At 44.4% G+C, this 18,607-nt stretch overlaps 1 protein-coding gene across 3 annotated transcripts in view; it reads left to right on the forward strand.

Moving 5' to 3' along the window:
* The window catches only part of LOC118387570 (colorectal mutant cancer protein), a 125,066-nt gene that overhangs the window by 53,688 nt on the left and 52,771 nt on the right, over nt 1-18,607 (forward strand). For all 3 annotated transcript variants that reach the window (XM_035776056.2, XM_035776057.2, XM_035776058.2), the window contains one exon: nt 10,695-10,808. In XM_035776056.2, the coding sequence (XP_035631949.1) occupies nt 10,695-10,808 (114 nt within the window). The remainder of the gene's footprint in view (nt 1-10,694; nt 10,809-18,607) is intronic.

The following is an 18,607-nucleotide window of genomic DNA, read 5'->3' on the forward strand; positions in this document are numbered from 1 at the left end:
TGGTATGTGGCACTCTTGTATTTGTGAAGGTTTCACCATATGGGGAACATATAGTCCTACATGATATGTTTTGTTGCTGGTTTAGGCTAGATATGACATGTCTATAGTAATGACAATGTATCTCTACCAGTGGAGGCTCCTCAGAGGAGGAAGGGGATCAATCTAACTACATTCACATGACACCAGATAACTGATTAAAATACCATGGTGTAGCTGGAGTCCTCTTCTGGGTTCATTGACGTCAATACAAAAATACAAAACCTAGGAGGCTCATGAGAGATATTTTTGTTGTTGGGGTGAATGGAACATGATTGACAGTTATCCAATATGCTGTAATAAAAATAAGGCCATGCTCATTAAAAGAAACATCGATATTGCTGAGAAATGATATTAAACTGAAAGGTTAAGGCTTTGATTCATGCTTTATTTCAAACCTTTTAGACTTAAAGTCCACTGTTTTGAGACCTGCATGGTTCTGTCCAGATGATAAAACTATTTTTATCATCCAGATATTTTATAATATTTTATAGTTATTAGATGACGCTTACCTGACACGCTTGTCTAAATTAATGGTTCATGTGAAAGAAATGCTATAAGCACCCCCCAGCCACATCTAGCTAAGTGGATGTGTCACTGTTGTCTAGACATGTACATATGTTCATGAAATACAGTAGATGGTCGTAATCAGCCCCAGACACACCTGGCTAATTTGATGGGTCATGTGATCATCTGGCCGAAGTGGATTCTTTTTTTGTTTAGACGTACATTTTGTCGAACACTAAACATACAAATATATTATAAGGAAGGCAAAATCTTATATTTAGTTGTTTTATAATTTGATTATGCTACATTTAGAAAGCATATGTCATTTCATGCCTTATTCATCCAGTTCTGTTGAATAGGAAATACATTATATAAAATATTTCATATTTTCATATTGTCCTCAATTGTGATTTATAACAATGTTTTACCAGAAAGGTGAGCTTGAACCTTTCTTGAAGTACGCAGCCTTTCTAGTTGTTGTTTATGGCCCTCTCATGATAAATAATGACTTTTGGATTACGTACATTACATTTTCGATTACATTTAGTCACATTTAACAGGTTTTAAGGTTTGTGTGTAAGGTTGACATGGCAGTTTATTTAATTTTTTATTTCACCTTTATTTAATCAGGTAGGCGAGGAGGTAGACGAATAATTACAATATTGCAGATTAACACTGGAGTGATAAATGATCAGATGATCATGTACAGGTAGAGAGATATTGGTGTGCAAAAGAGCAGAAAAGTAAATAAATAAAAACTGTGGGGATGAGGTAGGTGAAAATGGGTGGGCTATTTACCAATAGATTATGTACAGCTGCAGCGATAGGTTAGCTGCTCAGATAGCAGATGTTTGAAGTTTGAAGCGATTTTTGCAATTCGTTCCAGTCACAGGCAGCAGAGTACTGGAACGAAAGGCGGCCGAATGAGGTGTTGGCTTTAGGGATGATCAGTGAGATAGACCTGCTGGAGCGCGTGCTACGGATGGGTGTTGCCATCGTGACCAGTGAACTGAGATAAGGCGGAGCTTTACCTAGCATGGCCTTGTAGATGACCTGGAGCCAGTGGGTCTGGCGACGAATATGTAGCGAGGGCCAGCCGACTAGAGCATACAAGTCGCAGTGGTGGGTAGTATAAGGTGCTTTAGTGACAAAACGGATGGCACTGTGATAAACTGCATCCAGTTTGCTGAGTAGAGTGTTGGAAGCAATTTTGTCGATGACATCGCCGAAGTTGAGGATCGGTAGGATAGTCAGTTTTACTAGGGTAAGCTTGGCAGCGTGAGTGAAGGAGGCTTTGTTGCGGAATAGAAAGTCGACTCTTGATTTGATTTTCGATTGGAGATGTTTGACATCATTGATATATACAGAGAAAAGAGTCGGCCCGAGAATTGAACCCTGTGGCACCCCCATAGAGACTGCCAGAGGACCGGACAGCATGCCCTCCGATTTGACACACTGAACTCTGTCTGCAAAGTAATTGGTGAACCAGGCAAGGCAGTCATCCGAAAAACCGAGGCTACTGAGTCTGCCGATAAGAATATGGTGATTGACAGAGTCGAAGGCCTTGGCAAGGTCGATGAAGACACCTGCACAGTACTGTCTTTTATCGATGGCGGTTATGATGTCGTTTAGTACCTTGAGTGTGGCTGAGGTGCACCCGTGACCGGCTCGGAAACCAGATTGCATAGCGGAGAAGGTACGGTGGGATTCGAGATGGTCAGTGACCTGTTTGTTGACTTGGCTTTCGAAGACCTTCGATAGGCAGGGCAGAATGGATATAGGTCTGTAACAGTTTGGGTCCAGGGTGTCTCCCCCTTTGAAGAGGGGGATGACTGCAGCAGCTTTCCAATCCCTGGGGATCTCAGACGATATGAAAGAGAGGTTGAACAGGCTGGTAATAGGGGTTGCGACAATGGCGGCGGATAGTTTCAGAAATAGAGGGTCCAGATTGTCAAGCCCAGCTGATTTATACGGGTCCAGGTTTTGCAGCTCTTTCAGAACATCTGCTATCTGGATTTGGATAAAGGAGAACCTGGAGAGGCTTGGGCGAGGAGCTGCAGGGGGGCCGGAGCTGTTGGCCGAAGTAGGAGTAGCCAGGCGGAAGGCATGGCCAGCCGTTGAGAAATGCTTGTTGAAGTTTTCGATAATCATGGATTTGTCGGTGGTGACCGTGTTCCCTAGCCTCAGTGCAGTGGGCAGCTGGGAGGAGGTGCTCTTGTTCTCCATGGACTTCACAGTGTCCCAGAACCTTTTGGAGTTGGAGCTACAGGATGCAAACTTCTGCCTGAAGAAGCTGGCCTTAGCTTTCCTGACTGACTGCGTGTATTGGTTCCTGACTTCCCTGAACAGTTGCATATCACGGGGACTGTTCGATGCTATTGCAGTCCGCCACAGGATGTTTTTGTGCTGGTCGAGGGCAGTCAGGTCTGGAGTGAACCAAGGGCTGTATCTGTTCTTAGTTCTGCATTTTTTGAACGGAGCATGCTTATCTAAAATGGTGAGGAAGTTACTCTTAAAGAATGACCAGGCATCCTCAACTGACGGGATGAGGTCAATGTCCTTCCAGGATACCCGGGCCAGGTCGATTAGAAAGGCCTGCTCACAGAAGTGTATTAGGGAGCGTTTGACAGTGATGAGGGGTGGTCGTTTGACTGCGGCTCCGTGGCGGATACAGGCGATGAGGCAGTGGTCGCTGAGATCCTGGTTGAAGACAGCGGAGGTGTATTTGGAGGGCCAGTTGGTCAGGATGACGTCTATGAGGGTGCCCTTGCTTACAGAGTTAGGGTTGTACCTGGTGGGTTCCTTGATGATTTGTGTGAGATTGAGGGCATCTAGCTTAGATTGTAGGACTGCCGGGGTGTTAAGCATATCCCAGTTTAGGTCACCTAACAGAACAAACTCTGAAGCTAGATGGGGGGCAATCAATTCACAAATGGTGTCCAGGGCACAGCTGGGAGCTGAGGGGGGTCGGTAGCAGGCGGCAACAGTGAGACTTATTTCTGGAGAGAGTAATTTTCAGAATTAGTAGTTTGAACTGTTTGGGTATGGACCTGGAAAGTATGACATTACTTTGCAGGCTATCTCTGCAGTAGACTGCAACTCCTCCCCCTTTGGCAGTTCTATCTTGACGGAAGATGTTATAGTTGGGTATGGAAATCTCAGAATTTTTGGTGGCCTTCCTGAGCCAGGATTCAGACACGGCAAGGACATCAGGGTTAGCAGAGTGTGCTAAAGCAGTGAGTAAAACAAACTTAGGGAGGAGGCTTCTGATGTTGCCATGCATGAAACCAAGGCTTTTTCGATCACAGAAGTCAACAAATGAGGGTGCCTGGGGACATGCAGGGCCTGGGTTTACCTCCACATCACCCGCGGAACAGAGAAGGAGTAGTATGAGGGTGCGGCTAAAGGCTATCAAAACTGGTCGCCTAGAGCGTTGGGGACAGAGAATAAGAGGAGCAGGTTTCTGGGCATGGTAGAATATATTCAGGGCATAATGCGCAGACAGGGGTATGGTGGGGTACGGCGGAGGTAAGCCCAGGCACTGGGTGATGATGAGAGAGGTTTTATCTCTGGACATGCTGGTTGTAATGGGTGAGGTCACCGCATATGTGGGAGGTGGGACAAAGGAGGTATCAGGGGTATGAGGAGTGGGACTAGGGGCTCCATTGTGAACTAAAACAATGATAACTAACCTGAGCAACAGTATACAAGGCATATTGACATTTGAGAGAGACATACAGCGAGGCATACAGTAATCACAGGTGTTGAATTGGGAAAGCTAGCTAAAACAGTGGGTGAGACAACAGCTAATCAGCTAGCATAACAACAGCAGGTAAAATGGCATTGACTAGGCAACGGGGCCGACATATAAAACAAACAAGCAGAATGGAGTACTGTGATTAATGGACAGTCCAGCGTGCATCAGCTATGTAGCCAAGTGATCAGAGTCCAGGGGCAGCGGTGGATGGGGCAGGGGGGCAGCGGTGGATGGGGCAGGGGGGCTGGACTGGCGAGTGTTATCCAGGTTAAAAAACTAACAGTGACTAAATAGCTTGTAGCTAGTTAGCTGGTTAGCTTCTGGAGGTTCTTGAGTGTGTTCTAAAAATGACAAATAATAGCGATTCCATATCACATTGGGTGAGGTAGGTTTCCGGAAGGTATAAACACATTTTAAAAAATCGGGAAGAGATAGAAAGTTACATATGGGCCACTGCGTGTTTGGGACGCGGCGATGCAGACGGTTAGCAGGCCTGTGCTAACAAACTAACAGATTAGCAGGCCGGGGTAAACAAGGTAGTAGTTAGCGGACCTGGGCTAGACAAGCTAGCAGTTAGCATACCGAATTAGCAAGCAAGGATATAGCGAGGGCTAGAGAGTTAGCCTTTGGAGGACGTCGCGATGGGGTGAGTCTGTTTATTCCTCTTCATGCAGTGACATCGATAGACCGGTCGTGGGTCCGGGTATTGTAGCCCAGGAGTATGCTAGGAGCACAGGAGCTCTGGCCGGGCTAGCTTCAAGCTACGTGAGTGGAAACGCTAGCCAGGAGTAATCAACCAGGGTTGCGGTTTAGCTCGATAGCTAGTTGTGAAGATCCAGCTGAAAAATGTTCCGTTTGCGGTGATAATCCGGGGATAAAAAAAATAAATAGGTCCGTTATGCTCTGGTTAGCGTCGCGTTGTTCGAACTGGCGAGAGCTAATATAATAATAAATAATATATGCCATTTAGCAGACGCTTTTATCCAAAGCGACTTACAGTCATGTGTGCATACATTCTACGTATGGGTGGTCCCGGGATCGAACCCACTACCCTGGCGTTACAAGCGCCATGCTCTACCAACTGAGCTACAGAAGGACCTCACACAGAGCTTTCCGAGCTAATGGTTAGCTGATGACCGGTTAGCTGAAGACCGCTAGCATAGCTGGTGGTTAGCTGCCTAGCTTCAGTTGAGGGGTTCCGGTTCCGAAGTAAATATAAATACTTTAGGAAAAGTAGCTACATTGGGTGAGGCGGGTTGCAGGAGAGTATTTGGAAGCTTAGGTTTAGCAAAATGTTTTTAAAGATATGCAAATAAAAATATCTAAAACGAAAAAGAGACGATATTTACAGAGAGACGATACGACAGGACGACTTACTGCTACGCCATCTTGGATTGGTGATGGAGTGATGGGGTGATGGAGTTGTTAGAGGATTGCCCTCCGTCGGAAAATAAGAACCCTGAATTCCCGGGAGTGGAATCTGTAGAACGGCCCTCTCCTCCCCAACCCCTCACTCCCTGCCCTCTACTCCCTCAAATAGATAATGGAAGTGCATCATGGAGCTCTAATTAATATCATTTTACCCATGAGATAGGCCTAACTCCCCCCGGAGCCTGAAATGGGCCCTAGCTGTGTGTGTGTGTGTGTGTGTGTGTGTGTGTGTGTGTGTGTGTGTGTGTGTGTGTGTGTGTGTGTGTGTGTGTGTGTGTGTGTGTGTGTGTGTGTGTGTGTGTGTGTGTGAGGGAGAGATAGGAGAGAGGGCTAAGAACCTTCCCAGGCAGAACTCAGTAAACACATCAGTGCCAGCTTGTCGCCTCAGACTGCAAGGGTCACTTGTCTGCCAGAAAAATGATATTAAATGGCACACACACAAACACACACACACTGAAGGCCAGGTCAGCCAATCATTGAGAGCTAAATATCAGGTCAGAGGAAAACTCAAATCATTTATTTAGGAGGAATTATGTAATTAACTCCAAGCCTCTTAGAAATAATAGTGCAGAGAGAGCAAAACATTGGCCTGTATGATTACTACTACTCACTATTTGTGGCCATGGAACTAGCTTTGATCATAACTACTCAGGCAAATGATGTAGGCAACAAGACTTGTCTTTTGGCACAAAATAATTACTGTTAGTGCTGAGCAATTAGTGCTTTATGAGGTTGGATCGATTATTAAACAACATCACAGATTTAGTTTTCGATAAAAAATGTAGGACACTAAATGCGCTATGCATTATGTGGGTTGAATGCTGTAACAACTCTTCTTGAACTGCACTGTTGGTTAAGGGCTTGTAAGTAAGAATTTCACGGTAAGGTCTACACTTGTTGCATTCGGCAGAAGTGACAGATAAGGTTTGATTTGAAAACAGAATAAAACAATACAATTCCCTTGACGGTAGTGACTGCCCATTACTGCTTATCACTTATTAATCATCATTTATTCACATTACTTTACTTTAATGAAATATTTCAGTTGCTGTGTATATATTACATTTTGTTTTATTTAATTACATTATTATTTCCTCCCAAGTCATCTCATCTCTCTATTGCTGCTGCCTATGTGGTCTGACAACATTTTTATTTGAGTTGATCTTCAAAGTAAATGGCATACTTTTATGACTGCTTGAATGTATTTTTTGGGTAGAGATACTTTGTGAAGAAAAGATCACCCGTTCTACTCTCTTCTCTCTGTCCCCTTGTCTGTTTCACACAAACTGGACAAGTAGGAGCGCAATGGATTATTGTTATTGTAGTTAATTACCATCATTTATGCACTAAACTATGTAGAATATTGGCCTGTTGGAAACTACAACTCCCTACTACATCACACAGTTCGTGCTTGATCTGATTTATCTCGAGAGAAACTGGGCATCGAGAGAGAGAAAAATAACTAAACTAAATGGAATTCAAATAATTGGACCGATGTTGGTGAAATAGTTTCAAAACTGAAAATTACAGACATTTTGGTTAATCCCTCAGCACTAACTACTGTATTCAATAACTCCATTTGAAGAACTGTCATTGAAATAGAGCAGAGCAAACTTTTCTGAGCCGAGAGCATACATTGAAATAATGTGCTTTCTTTATTTTACTGGACTGATTCTGCTTGCATCTGATGGTCATTCTCTGCAGAGGGAGAGCATCAGAGGTTCTGCCTCTCACAGTCAGACCGTCCCTCAGCTCTCACCCCTCTGCAGAGGGAGAGCATCAGAGGTTCTGCCTCTCACAGTCAGACCGTCCCTCAGCTCTCACCCCTCTGCAGAGGGAGAGCATCAGAGGTTCTGCCTCTCACAGTCAGACCGTCCCTCAGCTCTCACCCCTCTGCAGAGGGAGAGCATCAGAGGTTCTGCCTCTCACAGTCAGACCGTCCCTCAGCTCTCACCCCTCTGCAGAGGGAGAGCATCAGAGGTTCTGCCTCTCACAGTCAGACCGTCCCTCAGCTCTCACCCCTCTGCAGAGGGAGAGCATCAGAGGTTCTGCCTCTCACAGTCAGACCGTCCCTCAGCTCTCACCCCTCTGCAGATACTGAGCAAAAAGGGGACACCGTCTTTGAGCTGATGGCAAAACGCCACATTATTTCTGCCTCATGCATTCATGTTGTTAGTCCTATGACCAGAGAAAGTGAAATATTCCTCGATATTAAAAAACATATCCGCTAATAATAACAACACAATCCTATCGCTACAATTTGCTACTCATTCATTGAAGCTGCAGTGCTGGTTGCAGCGCAAGTGGAAGAGAGAATATCATAAAAGTATTGAATAAAAACATTAAATCAATCATAACAGGACCTCTTGGCTGTGTTTGTTGAAAGTCTCTCTCTAGTCATGATTTTAGACTTTTTGAAATCAAAGTATCAACTTTTCAACACACTCCAGCAAACTGCAGACAGACATGGTGATCTGAGCAATCCGATTAACTAGCGGTAGGTCTATGGGTTCACTTGATTTGCTCTCCGGGCATGCAGAGTAAGCGTAGTTTTTACCTTGAGACACATAAAATGGTTCAAAATGGGAACACCTCGCCTACCCAGAGCACAAGGCAGCTGAAATAAGTGCACCTACTGCCAACAGCGCGAGACAGAAAAAATAAGGAATGCAAGGCTTTATCGTTGTTGTTTTTTATATCAATGTTTCGCGATCGACTTGGAATGACTTGGACCAGTCGATCGCAATCAACCATTTAATGACCATTAAAATAGATTAAGGAGGTCAAGGCTACCCCGTCCTTTTCTCTCCTCATGGTGAATACCCAACACTGAGATCAAGGGCCGTGCTTGTGTACTGTATGGGGTCACTAATTACCTCTACTTCATACCTCTGCCGGCCTGCTTTTCTGTCTGTCTTTCGTGTCATTTCCTCTTTCCACCGCTGATCTCTCTCCCGACTCTTATAGATTTTTTTCCCCCAGGGTTCAGTGGTTTTGGATGCTCTTCTGATTGGATGTGGACCAAGGGTTAGTTCTGGTGGTTGGCCCCTCCAGTTGAGTGAATGATGAAGATTACCTTTTTAAACGATACATTGATTTATGTCATTGTCTCACTCATTCACTTATCATGCAAGCCCTTTCATACAAACTACAGTGTTTTATTTAAATATATATAATAGCCAATGCTGTGTATCTAATACCGAATTGATTTAGATTATACATTTTGTGAACAGTCACATAGCAATGTGCTTGCAGGTGCAAAGAGGCTCACTGTTCAGTATCAGGAGAAGATGTTTTACTATCCACTTCACCTGGATCTTCCCCACTGGATCTTCCCCACTGGATCTTCCCTACTGGATCTTCCCCACTGGATCTTCCCCACTGGATCTTCCCCACTGGATCTTCCCCACTGGATCTTCCCCACTGGATCTTCCCTACTGGATCTTCCCTCTATCTATGAAATAAGGCCTTTAATAAACGTCCCTTATTTGAAATGCTCCCTCCATCTCTTTCTCTGCTTGAGTGTTAAATGGTCCATTTGGAACAGCAGGTGAACCTTGTGGTCCATCTCTGATGTTTGCGTTTTTTTTCTTCACTTCCTGAGAGGATTCATTCAAAGCGTTTCTTCCGCTCAGGGCTCATCAGAGACGGCAGAGGAAACGCACTATCGCTGGTTAATTCATTCAAATCGCTGCCGACGCAGCAATGTTCTATTCATAGTTATGGTGTAAAGAGTCCATGTGTATGGAGTTTTTTGTATAGAGAAAACGTAGGTAAAATGGGGGAGAGAGAGATTCACCTTGAAGTTGTGTACATGAATAACACTTTCCTTTTGTGCGATTGACTTTTCACCAAGAATGTACTATTCAGGAGTTATTGTCAAAAATATCCAAAATATTCACCGTTAATTATTGTAAGCCTGTTCTTTGTGTAGCCTGTTTGCTAAATAGTAGGTAGACACACACTTGGTGGGTCGCAGACAATTCTCACTCGTTAGGCTTACAACATTGCTTTGTCTAGAGGTCCACAAGATAATTTGTTTTAGTTTGGTATCCAACAAGTTTTGGAACCACTAGGCTATACTGCAAACTCAAGCAGTGAAAATATATCTTCAGGGGCTGGTTTGAGTTAGGTTAGCAGAAGAGGCTAATTTAAGAATCACAGACCAGGATTGGATATATTTGGAAGTTGGTCTTTCTTCCCTTGAAAACCAAGTCAGCTCCCCTGTCTCGTTTGGAAAGGACTCTCCTTGCAGCTTAGTGGCATGCAGTCCCATGTGAAGTGTCTGGACTTGGTCTCTGCTTAGTCACGACAGCTTTAGTTCCTCTGAGCGTTAAGCCTCCCCGCTGCATGGCGAAACAGAAAGCTTGTCGCAGAGAAGATAGCAGTCTTTTTCTTATCCCGCCTTTCCTAGAGTTTTCTGTTCTTCTGTTGCTATATGCTGAGTTAAGGGGTAAGAGCAGAGTTTCTGAATGCCCCTGGGCTTATATTTAGTTTGAGAGACTTTTCCATTGATATGAGAAAGCATGACTGTGCTGTTTAAAAAAATATGTTTTTTAATGGAAGTTGCCTTTGCTATTAGGAAAGCATACGGCTTAAAGCATGACTGTGAGCAGGTTACCTGACTAGAGGAGTGTGTATATGAAATGTGTGATCCCTCAGATAGTTGAACAGGCGTGCGTGCGTGTGTGTGTGTGTGTGTGTGTGTGTGTGTGTGTGTGTGCGTGCGTGCGTGCGTGCGTGCGTGTGTGTGTGTGTGACACCTCGGCCCACCCAAGTGACAAGTCTGCGTGATCCACATGCTAGTGTTAGCACTCTCTCTGTTCTGCTTTGGGCTTAAACCCTTCCCTAGAGTGTCAATGTGTGAGGACAAAGAAGTGCATTTGCTCTGTACTCACTGAATCTGTTGTAACTTGGTGTGTGTTATGGTTGTAACACTCTCTCCTCTCCCCTCTCTCTTTAGCTCCACCTGGCAGCCCTGGCCTCATTGAAGGGGGACGTGGTGGAGCTGAACAAACGGCTGGTGCAGACGGAGAGAGAGCGAGAGATGCTGGAGAAGAGACTGGCCAAAGCACAGGTACTCTACTCTACTGGGCCGTAGACATACACTCAGTTTATTAGGTACACCACCTCGTTCACAAAAAATGGATGGCTCCTACAGACAGTGAGTCAGGTGGCCGTGGCTTGCTATATAAAGCAGTTAGACAGGCATCAAGACATTCAGTTACTGTTCGATTGAACGTTAGGATGGGAAAAACAAGTGACCTAAGCGACTCTGAGCATGGTATGGTTGTTGGTGCAAGGCCTTCACCAACAACCATACCATGCTCAGAGTCGCTTAGGTCACTTGTTTTTCCCATTCCAGTACCTCAGAAAGGGCCGGCCAATTGGGCTTTTCACACACGACAATGTCTAGGGTTTATCGAGAATGGTGCGACATACAAAAAACATCCAACATGAATGGCAAGAATCGTGGCAAGCTGACAGGCGGGACACAAACAGGCAAATAACGGTGCGGTACAACAGTGGTGTGGAGAACAGCATCTTGGAACGCACAACTCGTTTATCTTTGTCACGGATGGGTTTTTGCAGCAGACGAACACACCGGGTTCCACTCCTATCAGCTAAAAACAAGAACAAGCAGCTCCAGTGGACATGCGATCACCAACACTGGACAATTGAGGAGTTGAAAAACATTGCCTGGTCCTGACGAATAGACTGGTCACTAGAAACACACGTCGATTTCAGAATTTTGAGAAGGTTCTGAGGATGTGGATATACAGTGGGGCAAAAAAGTATTTAGTCAGCCACCAATTCTGCAAGTTCTCCCACTTAAAAATATGAGAGAGACCTGTAATTTTCATCATAGGTACACTTCAACTATGACATACATAATGAGAGAGAAAACAATCCAGAAAACCACATTGTAGGATCTTTAATGAATTTATTTGCAAATTATGGTGGAAAATAAGTATATGGTCAATAACAAAAGTTTATCTCAATACTTTGTTATATACCCTTTGTTGGCAATGACAGAGGTCAAATGTTTTCTGTAAGTCTTCACAAGGTTTTCACACACTGTTGCTGGTATTTTGGCCCATTCCTCCATGCAGATCTCCTCAAGAGCAGTGATGTTTTAGGGCTGTTACTGGGCAACACGGACTTTAAACTCCCTCCAAAGATTTTCTATGGGGTTGAGATCTGGAGCCTGGCTAGGCCACTCCAGGACCTTGAAATGCTTCTTACGAAGCGACTCCTTCGTTACCCGGGCAGTGTGTTTGGGATCATTGTCATGCTGTAAAACCCAGCCATGTTTCATCTTCAATGCCCTTGCTGATGGAAGGAGGTTTTCATTCAAAATCTCACGATACATGGCCCCATTCATTCTTTCCTTTACACGGATCAGTCGTCCTGGTCTTTTGCAGAAAAACATCCCCAAAGCATGATGTTTCCACCCCCATGCTTCACAGTAGGTATGGTGTTCTTTGGATGCAACTCAGCATTCCTTGTCCTCCAAACACGACGAGTTGAGTTTTTACCAAAAAGTTATATTTTGGTTTCATCTGACCATATGACAATATGACATTCTCCCAATCTTCTTCTGGATCATCCAAATGCTCTCTAGCAAACTTCAGACGTGCCTGGACATGTACTGTCTTAAGCAGGGGGACACATCTGGCACTGCGGGATTTGAGTCCCTGGCGGCGTAGTGTGTTACTGATGGTAGGTTTTGTTACTTTGGTCCCAGCTCTCTGCAGGTCATTCACTAGGTCCCCCCATGTGGTTCTGGGATTTTTGCTCACCGTTCTTGTGATCATTTTGACCCCACGGGGTGAGATCTTGCGTGGAGCCCCAGATCGAGGGAGATTATCAGTGGTCTTGTATGTCTTCCATTTCCTAATAATTGCTCCCACAGTTAATTTCTTCAAACCAAGCTGCTTACCTATTGCAGATTCAGTCTTCCCAGCCTGGTGCAGGTCTACAATTTTGTTTCTGGTGTCCTTTGACAGCTCTTTGGTCTTGGCCATAGTGGAGTTTGGAGTGTGACTGTTTGAGGTTGTGGACAGGTGTCTTTTATACTAATAACACGTTCAAACAGGTGCCATTAATACAGGTAACGCGTGGAGGACAGAGGAGCCTCTTAAAGTAGAAGTTACAGGTCTGTGAGAGCCAAAACTCTTGCTTGTTTGTAGGTGACCAAATACTTATTTTCCACCATAATTTGGAAATGTTGTTGCCTACCCTCACCACCTGGGGGCGGCCCGTCAGGAAGTCCAGTACCCAGTTGCACAGGGCGGGGTCGAGACCCAGGGTCTCGAGCTTGATGACGAGCTTGGAGGGCACTATGGTGTTAAATGCCGAGCTGTAGTCGATGAACAGCATTCTCACATAGGTATTCCTCTTGTCCAGATGGGTTAGGGCAGTGTGCAGTGTGGTTGAGATTGCATCGTCTGTGGACCTATTTGGGCGGTAAGCAAATTGGAGTGGGTCTAGGGTGTCAGGTAGGGTGGAGGTGATATATGGTCCTTGACTAGTCTCTCAAAGCACTTCATGATGACGGAAGTGAGTGCTACGGGGGGGCGGTAGTCGTTTAGCTCAGTTACCTTAGCTTTCTTGGGAACAGGAACAATGGTGGCCCTCTTGAAGCATGTGGGAACAACATACTGGGATAGGGATTGATTGAATATGTCCGTAAACACACCAGCCAGCTGGTCTGCGCATGCTCTGAGGGCGCGGCTGGGGATGTCGTCTGGGCCTGCAGCCTTGCGAGGGTTGACACGTTTAAATGTTTTCCTCACGTCGGCTGCAGTGAAGGAGAGTCCGCATGTTTTAGTTGCGGGCCGTGTCAGTGGCACTGTATTGTCCTCAAAGCTGGCAAAAAAGTTATTTAGTCTGCCTGGGAGCAAGACATCCTGGTCCGTGACTGGGCTGTTTTTTTTTTGTAATCCGTGATTGAGTGTAGACCCTGCCACATACCTCTTGTGTCTGAGCCGTTGAATTGAGATTCTACTTTGTCTCTATACTGACGCTTAGCTTGTTTGTTTGCCTTGCGGAGGGAATAGTTACACTGTTTGTATTCGGTCATGTTTCCGGTCACCTTGCCCTGATTAAAAGCAGTGGTTCGGGCTTTCAGTTTCACGCGAATGCTGCCATCAATCCACGGTTTCTGGTTTGGGAATGTTTTAATCGTTGCTATGGGAATGACATCTTCAGCGCATGTTCTAATGAACTCGCTCACCGAATCAGCGTATTCGTCAATGTTGTTGTCTGACGCAATACGAAACATATCCCAGTCCACGTGATGGAAGCAGTCTTGGAGTGTGGAATCAGATTGGTCGGACCAGCGTTGAACAGACCTCAGCGCGGGAGCTTCTTGTTTTAGTTTCTGTCTGTAGGCAGGGATCAACAAAATGGAGTCGTGGTCAGCTTTTCCGAAAGGAGGGCGGGACAGGGCCTTATATGCGTCGCGGAAGTTAGAATAGCAGTGATCCAAGGTTTTTCCAGCCCTGGTTGCGCAATCGATTTGCTGATAAATTTTAGGGAGTCTTGTTTTCAGATTAGCCTTGTTAAAGCCTTTTTATTCTGGAGGCAAAGGAGGGTCTGAACCGGTACTAGATGGGTGTACCTAATAAACTGGGCACTGAATGTATATTCACAGAGACTCATGTTCATCATTGTATTGGACACTCACTTATCTAAGCTACCCATTCAAAGTACCATGCCCAGAACATTGGTGTAGTGCAGTGGTTACTGCCACCACTCCATTTATAAATTACAAATCTTAATAATAATTCTGTCTACAAGCCAGCTGCAGTGGATCTCTCATGACCCATAATTGGAAAAAACACTGTAAATAGTTCCTCTTTTCTGCACCTGAGGATTAGACCTCTGGTATGGAAACTTTATTTTATAGGGTTATCTTTGCATAATAACTCAAACTGCTTAATAATGTTTTATTTGTTTAACCTTTATTTAACTAGGCAAGTCAGTTAAGAACAAATTATTATTTACAATGAAGGCCTACCCCGGCCAAACCCTCCCCTAACTCGGACGACGCTGGGACAATTGTGCGCCATCTAATGGGACTCCCGATCATGGCCGGTTGTAATACAGCCTGGGATCAAACCCTGGTCTGTCGTGATAGAGAAGAGGTGCAGAATGCTGATCATTTTTTTTTATCATCCTAGCATGCTCGAAATTACCTGCTTTTTTTTTTTCAGCTGTCGGTTATCACCTTCCCATAAACATTACATTGTCTTCAGTGTAATGTTATTGTCCCAGTGACAGTGAATCTCTGTGACCTTGGGTGTGTATTAGAGGAGTAGGAGGATTTAATTCCAGCTCTGGTTCTCTGGATACCTGCTCTCATACAGTGATGAGTGACTGGAAGCTTTACTTTTTTAAATAAAGAGCAAATAGATTTTGGGATTATTTGGCATGAAGCAACACACCCCATATGTCACAGGAACCAGGAACGTCAGTAATCATGCCAACTGCTCAGCTTCGATCTGCTTTGTAGTTTTCCCGGTCCCAGTGTTTGGCACGGTCTCTCTCAGAGGATGGCGTTTTGGGCTTGCTTGGTGTGTGCGAGAACGAGAAAGGGGGAGAATGCTTGTTTATGGAGAGAATTATTGGGTGTTTATGCATTTGTGTAATGGAGCGAGTGTGATAGAGGGAGAGAAATAGAGAGACAGATTGTGTGAGTACCTGTTCTATAAATGCCCTGGCGCCTTTCCCACTGGACGCTGCTTCAAAGAGCTGTGGAATACCTCTGGTGGCAGCTGAATCAGCTATGGGTATTTACCTAGTGGCGGCGGCTGTAAACAATATCTGGTACTATTATTTGTGTCAAATATTAATGCTAGAAACATTTGCTTTTTATTCTAGTTTCCCATCAGTTCCACTGGAGTTAGATGAAGAGGGATAGACCATTCATTTTAAGATAAAGAAATGGCTTGGAATATACTTGCACTTGCCATTGTTGTTAGATTCCATTGTGATTAGGGTTGGGCGGTATCAACATTTTCTTGTCGTCATTACTGTCCTTCTCGCATCCCGTTTTGGTACATAAGGGTCGCCAAAAAGCATCTGGGTGTCTATTACCAGAATGCTAACCAAATTAGAACAAGTAATAACGAATTTCCATGGAAGCTGCGTGCTAAATATGCTAATGAGTGCAAACGTAAATAAACTAATTGCAAAGACTGGCAGTCCAGCTCATAAAGTTATACATATATAGGTAGGAGCTACCGAATGTCATTTTTGGTGAGTTTGGACATTTACAAGCGAATGTGAATGAGAGACAGAGGAGAAAAAAACGCAAGGAAATCAAGATAGCAGTGGCAGCTGTACAGCTTTCTCAAACTCTGCAGAAAGCAGAAACACTATGATGCCCTGTCTCAAGATGAACTTTGAAAACATTAGGAAATGTAGCTGGCTACATTCATTCTATGATAATCATTAGAAATATGGCCATGTATTGTTTTTCATTGTGAGCTCATGTACTTTTTTGGCTGCCAGACAAATAGCGTTGCACTTCTGTTGTCATCTGCTGAAAATGAAGCATTTTCTGCCGAATGTGCTGCACAAATGTTTTCTGTGATGGAAAACTATAGTTGCATGTCCCTGATCACTCTATTGAAGCAACAAAAAAACACTGTTGGCTCTATGCGACCCTTGTCGATTGTTATTTACAAATCAACACACTGTGTGACATGACAATGGCTGACTGGAAGCTGCTCTTTGTCACTGCAGCTCTCCCTGGGGCAAGGGAGCTAAACCACTCAGCTCTTCTAATTGTCACCGCTGGCCAGTTGACTGGACTCCTGACTCAACACAGGATAACACACAGACACATTGGGGCTCTGATGGCTGTGTCAGCCTGAGGCTCATATCTCGTCACCTGAACCCCTGACCTTTCATACACAGATGTTTTTGTTTAGGGTGAAGTATACCCCTGACTCCTGACTACCCGATCTATTGACCTATGACTCCCACTCTCAGAATCCCGGGGCTGAGACTTATTCAATGGGGCTCTAGTTTAGAAGGTCGCAGAACGATTCCACACGACCTCATGTTTCTCATGACAGAGGTTTGTCTTTTCATCATGTAATTCTATGACATGTTTCACATTCTTCTGGCAGTGTAATGTCTGTATACAAAAACATAGGAATTATTTTCATGACGTTAAACCTTTGTGAATAAGTCCATAGTACTTGTATGGGGCCGCTTCAAATCAAATAAAAGTGTATTTGTCACATGCATCGAATACAATTCACCTTACTGTGAAACTCTTACTTACAAGCCCTTAACCAACAGTGTAGACCTTACTGTGAAACTCTTACTTACAAGCCCTTAACCAACAGTGTAGACCTTACTGTGAAACTCTTACTTACAAGCCCTTAACCAACAGTGTAGACCTTACTGTGAAACTCTTACTTACAAGCCCTTAACCAACAGTGTAGACCTTACTGTGAAACTCTTACTTACAAGCCCTTAACCAACCGTGTAGACCTTACTGTGAAACTCTTACTTACAAGCCCTTAACCAACAATACAGTTTTAAGAAAATACCTATCAAAAAAAAGTTACAATTTAAAGTAACAAATAATTAAAGAGCAGCAGTAAAATAACAATAGCGAGGCTATATACAGGAAGTACCGGTACAGAGTCAATGTGCAGGGGCACCAGTTAGTCGAGGTAATTGAGGTAATATGTACATGTAGGTAGAGTTATTAAAGTGACTATGCATAGATAACAACAGAGAGTAGCAGCGGTGTAAAGGGGGGCAATATGCAAATAGTCTGGGTAGCCCTTTGATTAGCTGTTCAGGAGTCTTATGGCTTGGGGGTAGAAGCTGTTTAGAAGCCTCTTGGACCTAGACTTGGCGCTCTGGTACCGCTTCCCGTGCGGTAGCAGGGAGAACAGTTTAATGACTATGGTGGCTGGAGTCTTGGACAATTTTTAGGGCCTTCCTTTTCAGTCTCCTGAGGGGGAAAAGGTTTTGTCGTGCCCTCTTCTTGTCTGTCTTGGTGTGCTTGGACCATGTTAGTTTGTTGGTCATGTGGACACCAAGGTACTTGAAGCTCTCAACCTGCTCCACTGCAGCCCTGTAGTCCACAATCGTCTCCTTTGTCTTGTAGTGGTTTTAGTGCTTGATTAATGTCAAATTGTATAAAGCACTAAGCAGACCCCTCTTTGTCTGTCTTTGTTTTATTTTCATGTTCAACCTCTGACGCAGGCCAGGAAAGGTCATTCTGAGGTCATTCTAGGAAGCATAGTATGACACACATGACACACTCTCTCTCACTCACACACTCTCTCTCTCTCTCACACACACACACACACACACACACACACACACACACACACACACACACACACACACACACACACACACACACACACACACACACACACACACACACACACACACACACACACACACACACACCTCTTCTTCCCCTTCACTAATATAGCTGAGTGGAAAGCGGATACCTTTCCCTCTCTCCCAGCCTCTGAGCTCCATGTAGACAATCCACAGAAAAGCCCTTAGGCCTGACCTTGTACACAACGGTGCAGTGTGTGTGTGTGTGTGTGTGTGCATTTGTACGCCAGAGACAAAAATCTGGCAACCCAGCAGAGAATTTCCTCTGGATTTATTCTCATTCCAAATTACACGCGACTGTGTAGAAAGATACCTTTTGTTGAAATGCCATTCTCCACACTTCAGCATTGAATGGGCGTCATTGTTATGGGTTTTGAATGGTGGCTTTTTACAGTAACATGATTCAATCTCTAAATTGTGATGTCAGTTAAGAAATGTTGGATGTTTTTAGATTGCATTCCTTCCAAAATTCCCAAATAACAGAATAGG

Source organism: Oncorhynchus keta, chromosome 9 (assembly GCF_023373465.1).
Source record: "Oncorhynchus keta strain PuntledgeMale-10-30-2019 chromosome 9, Oket_V2, whole genome shotgun sequence".
NCBI lineage: Eukaryota > Metazoa > Chordata > Actinopteri > Salmoniformes > Salmonidae > Oncorhynchus > Oncorhynchus keta.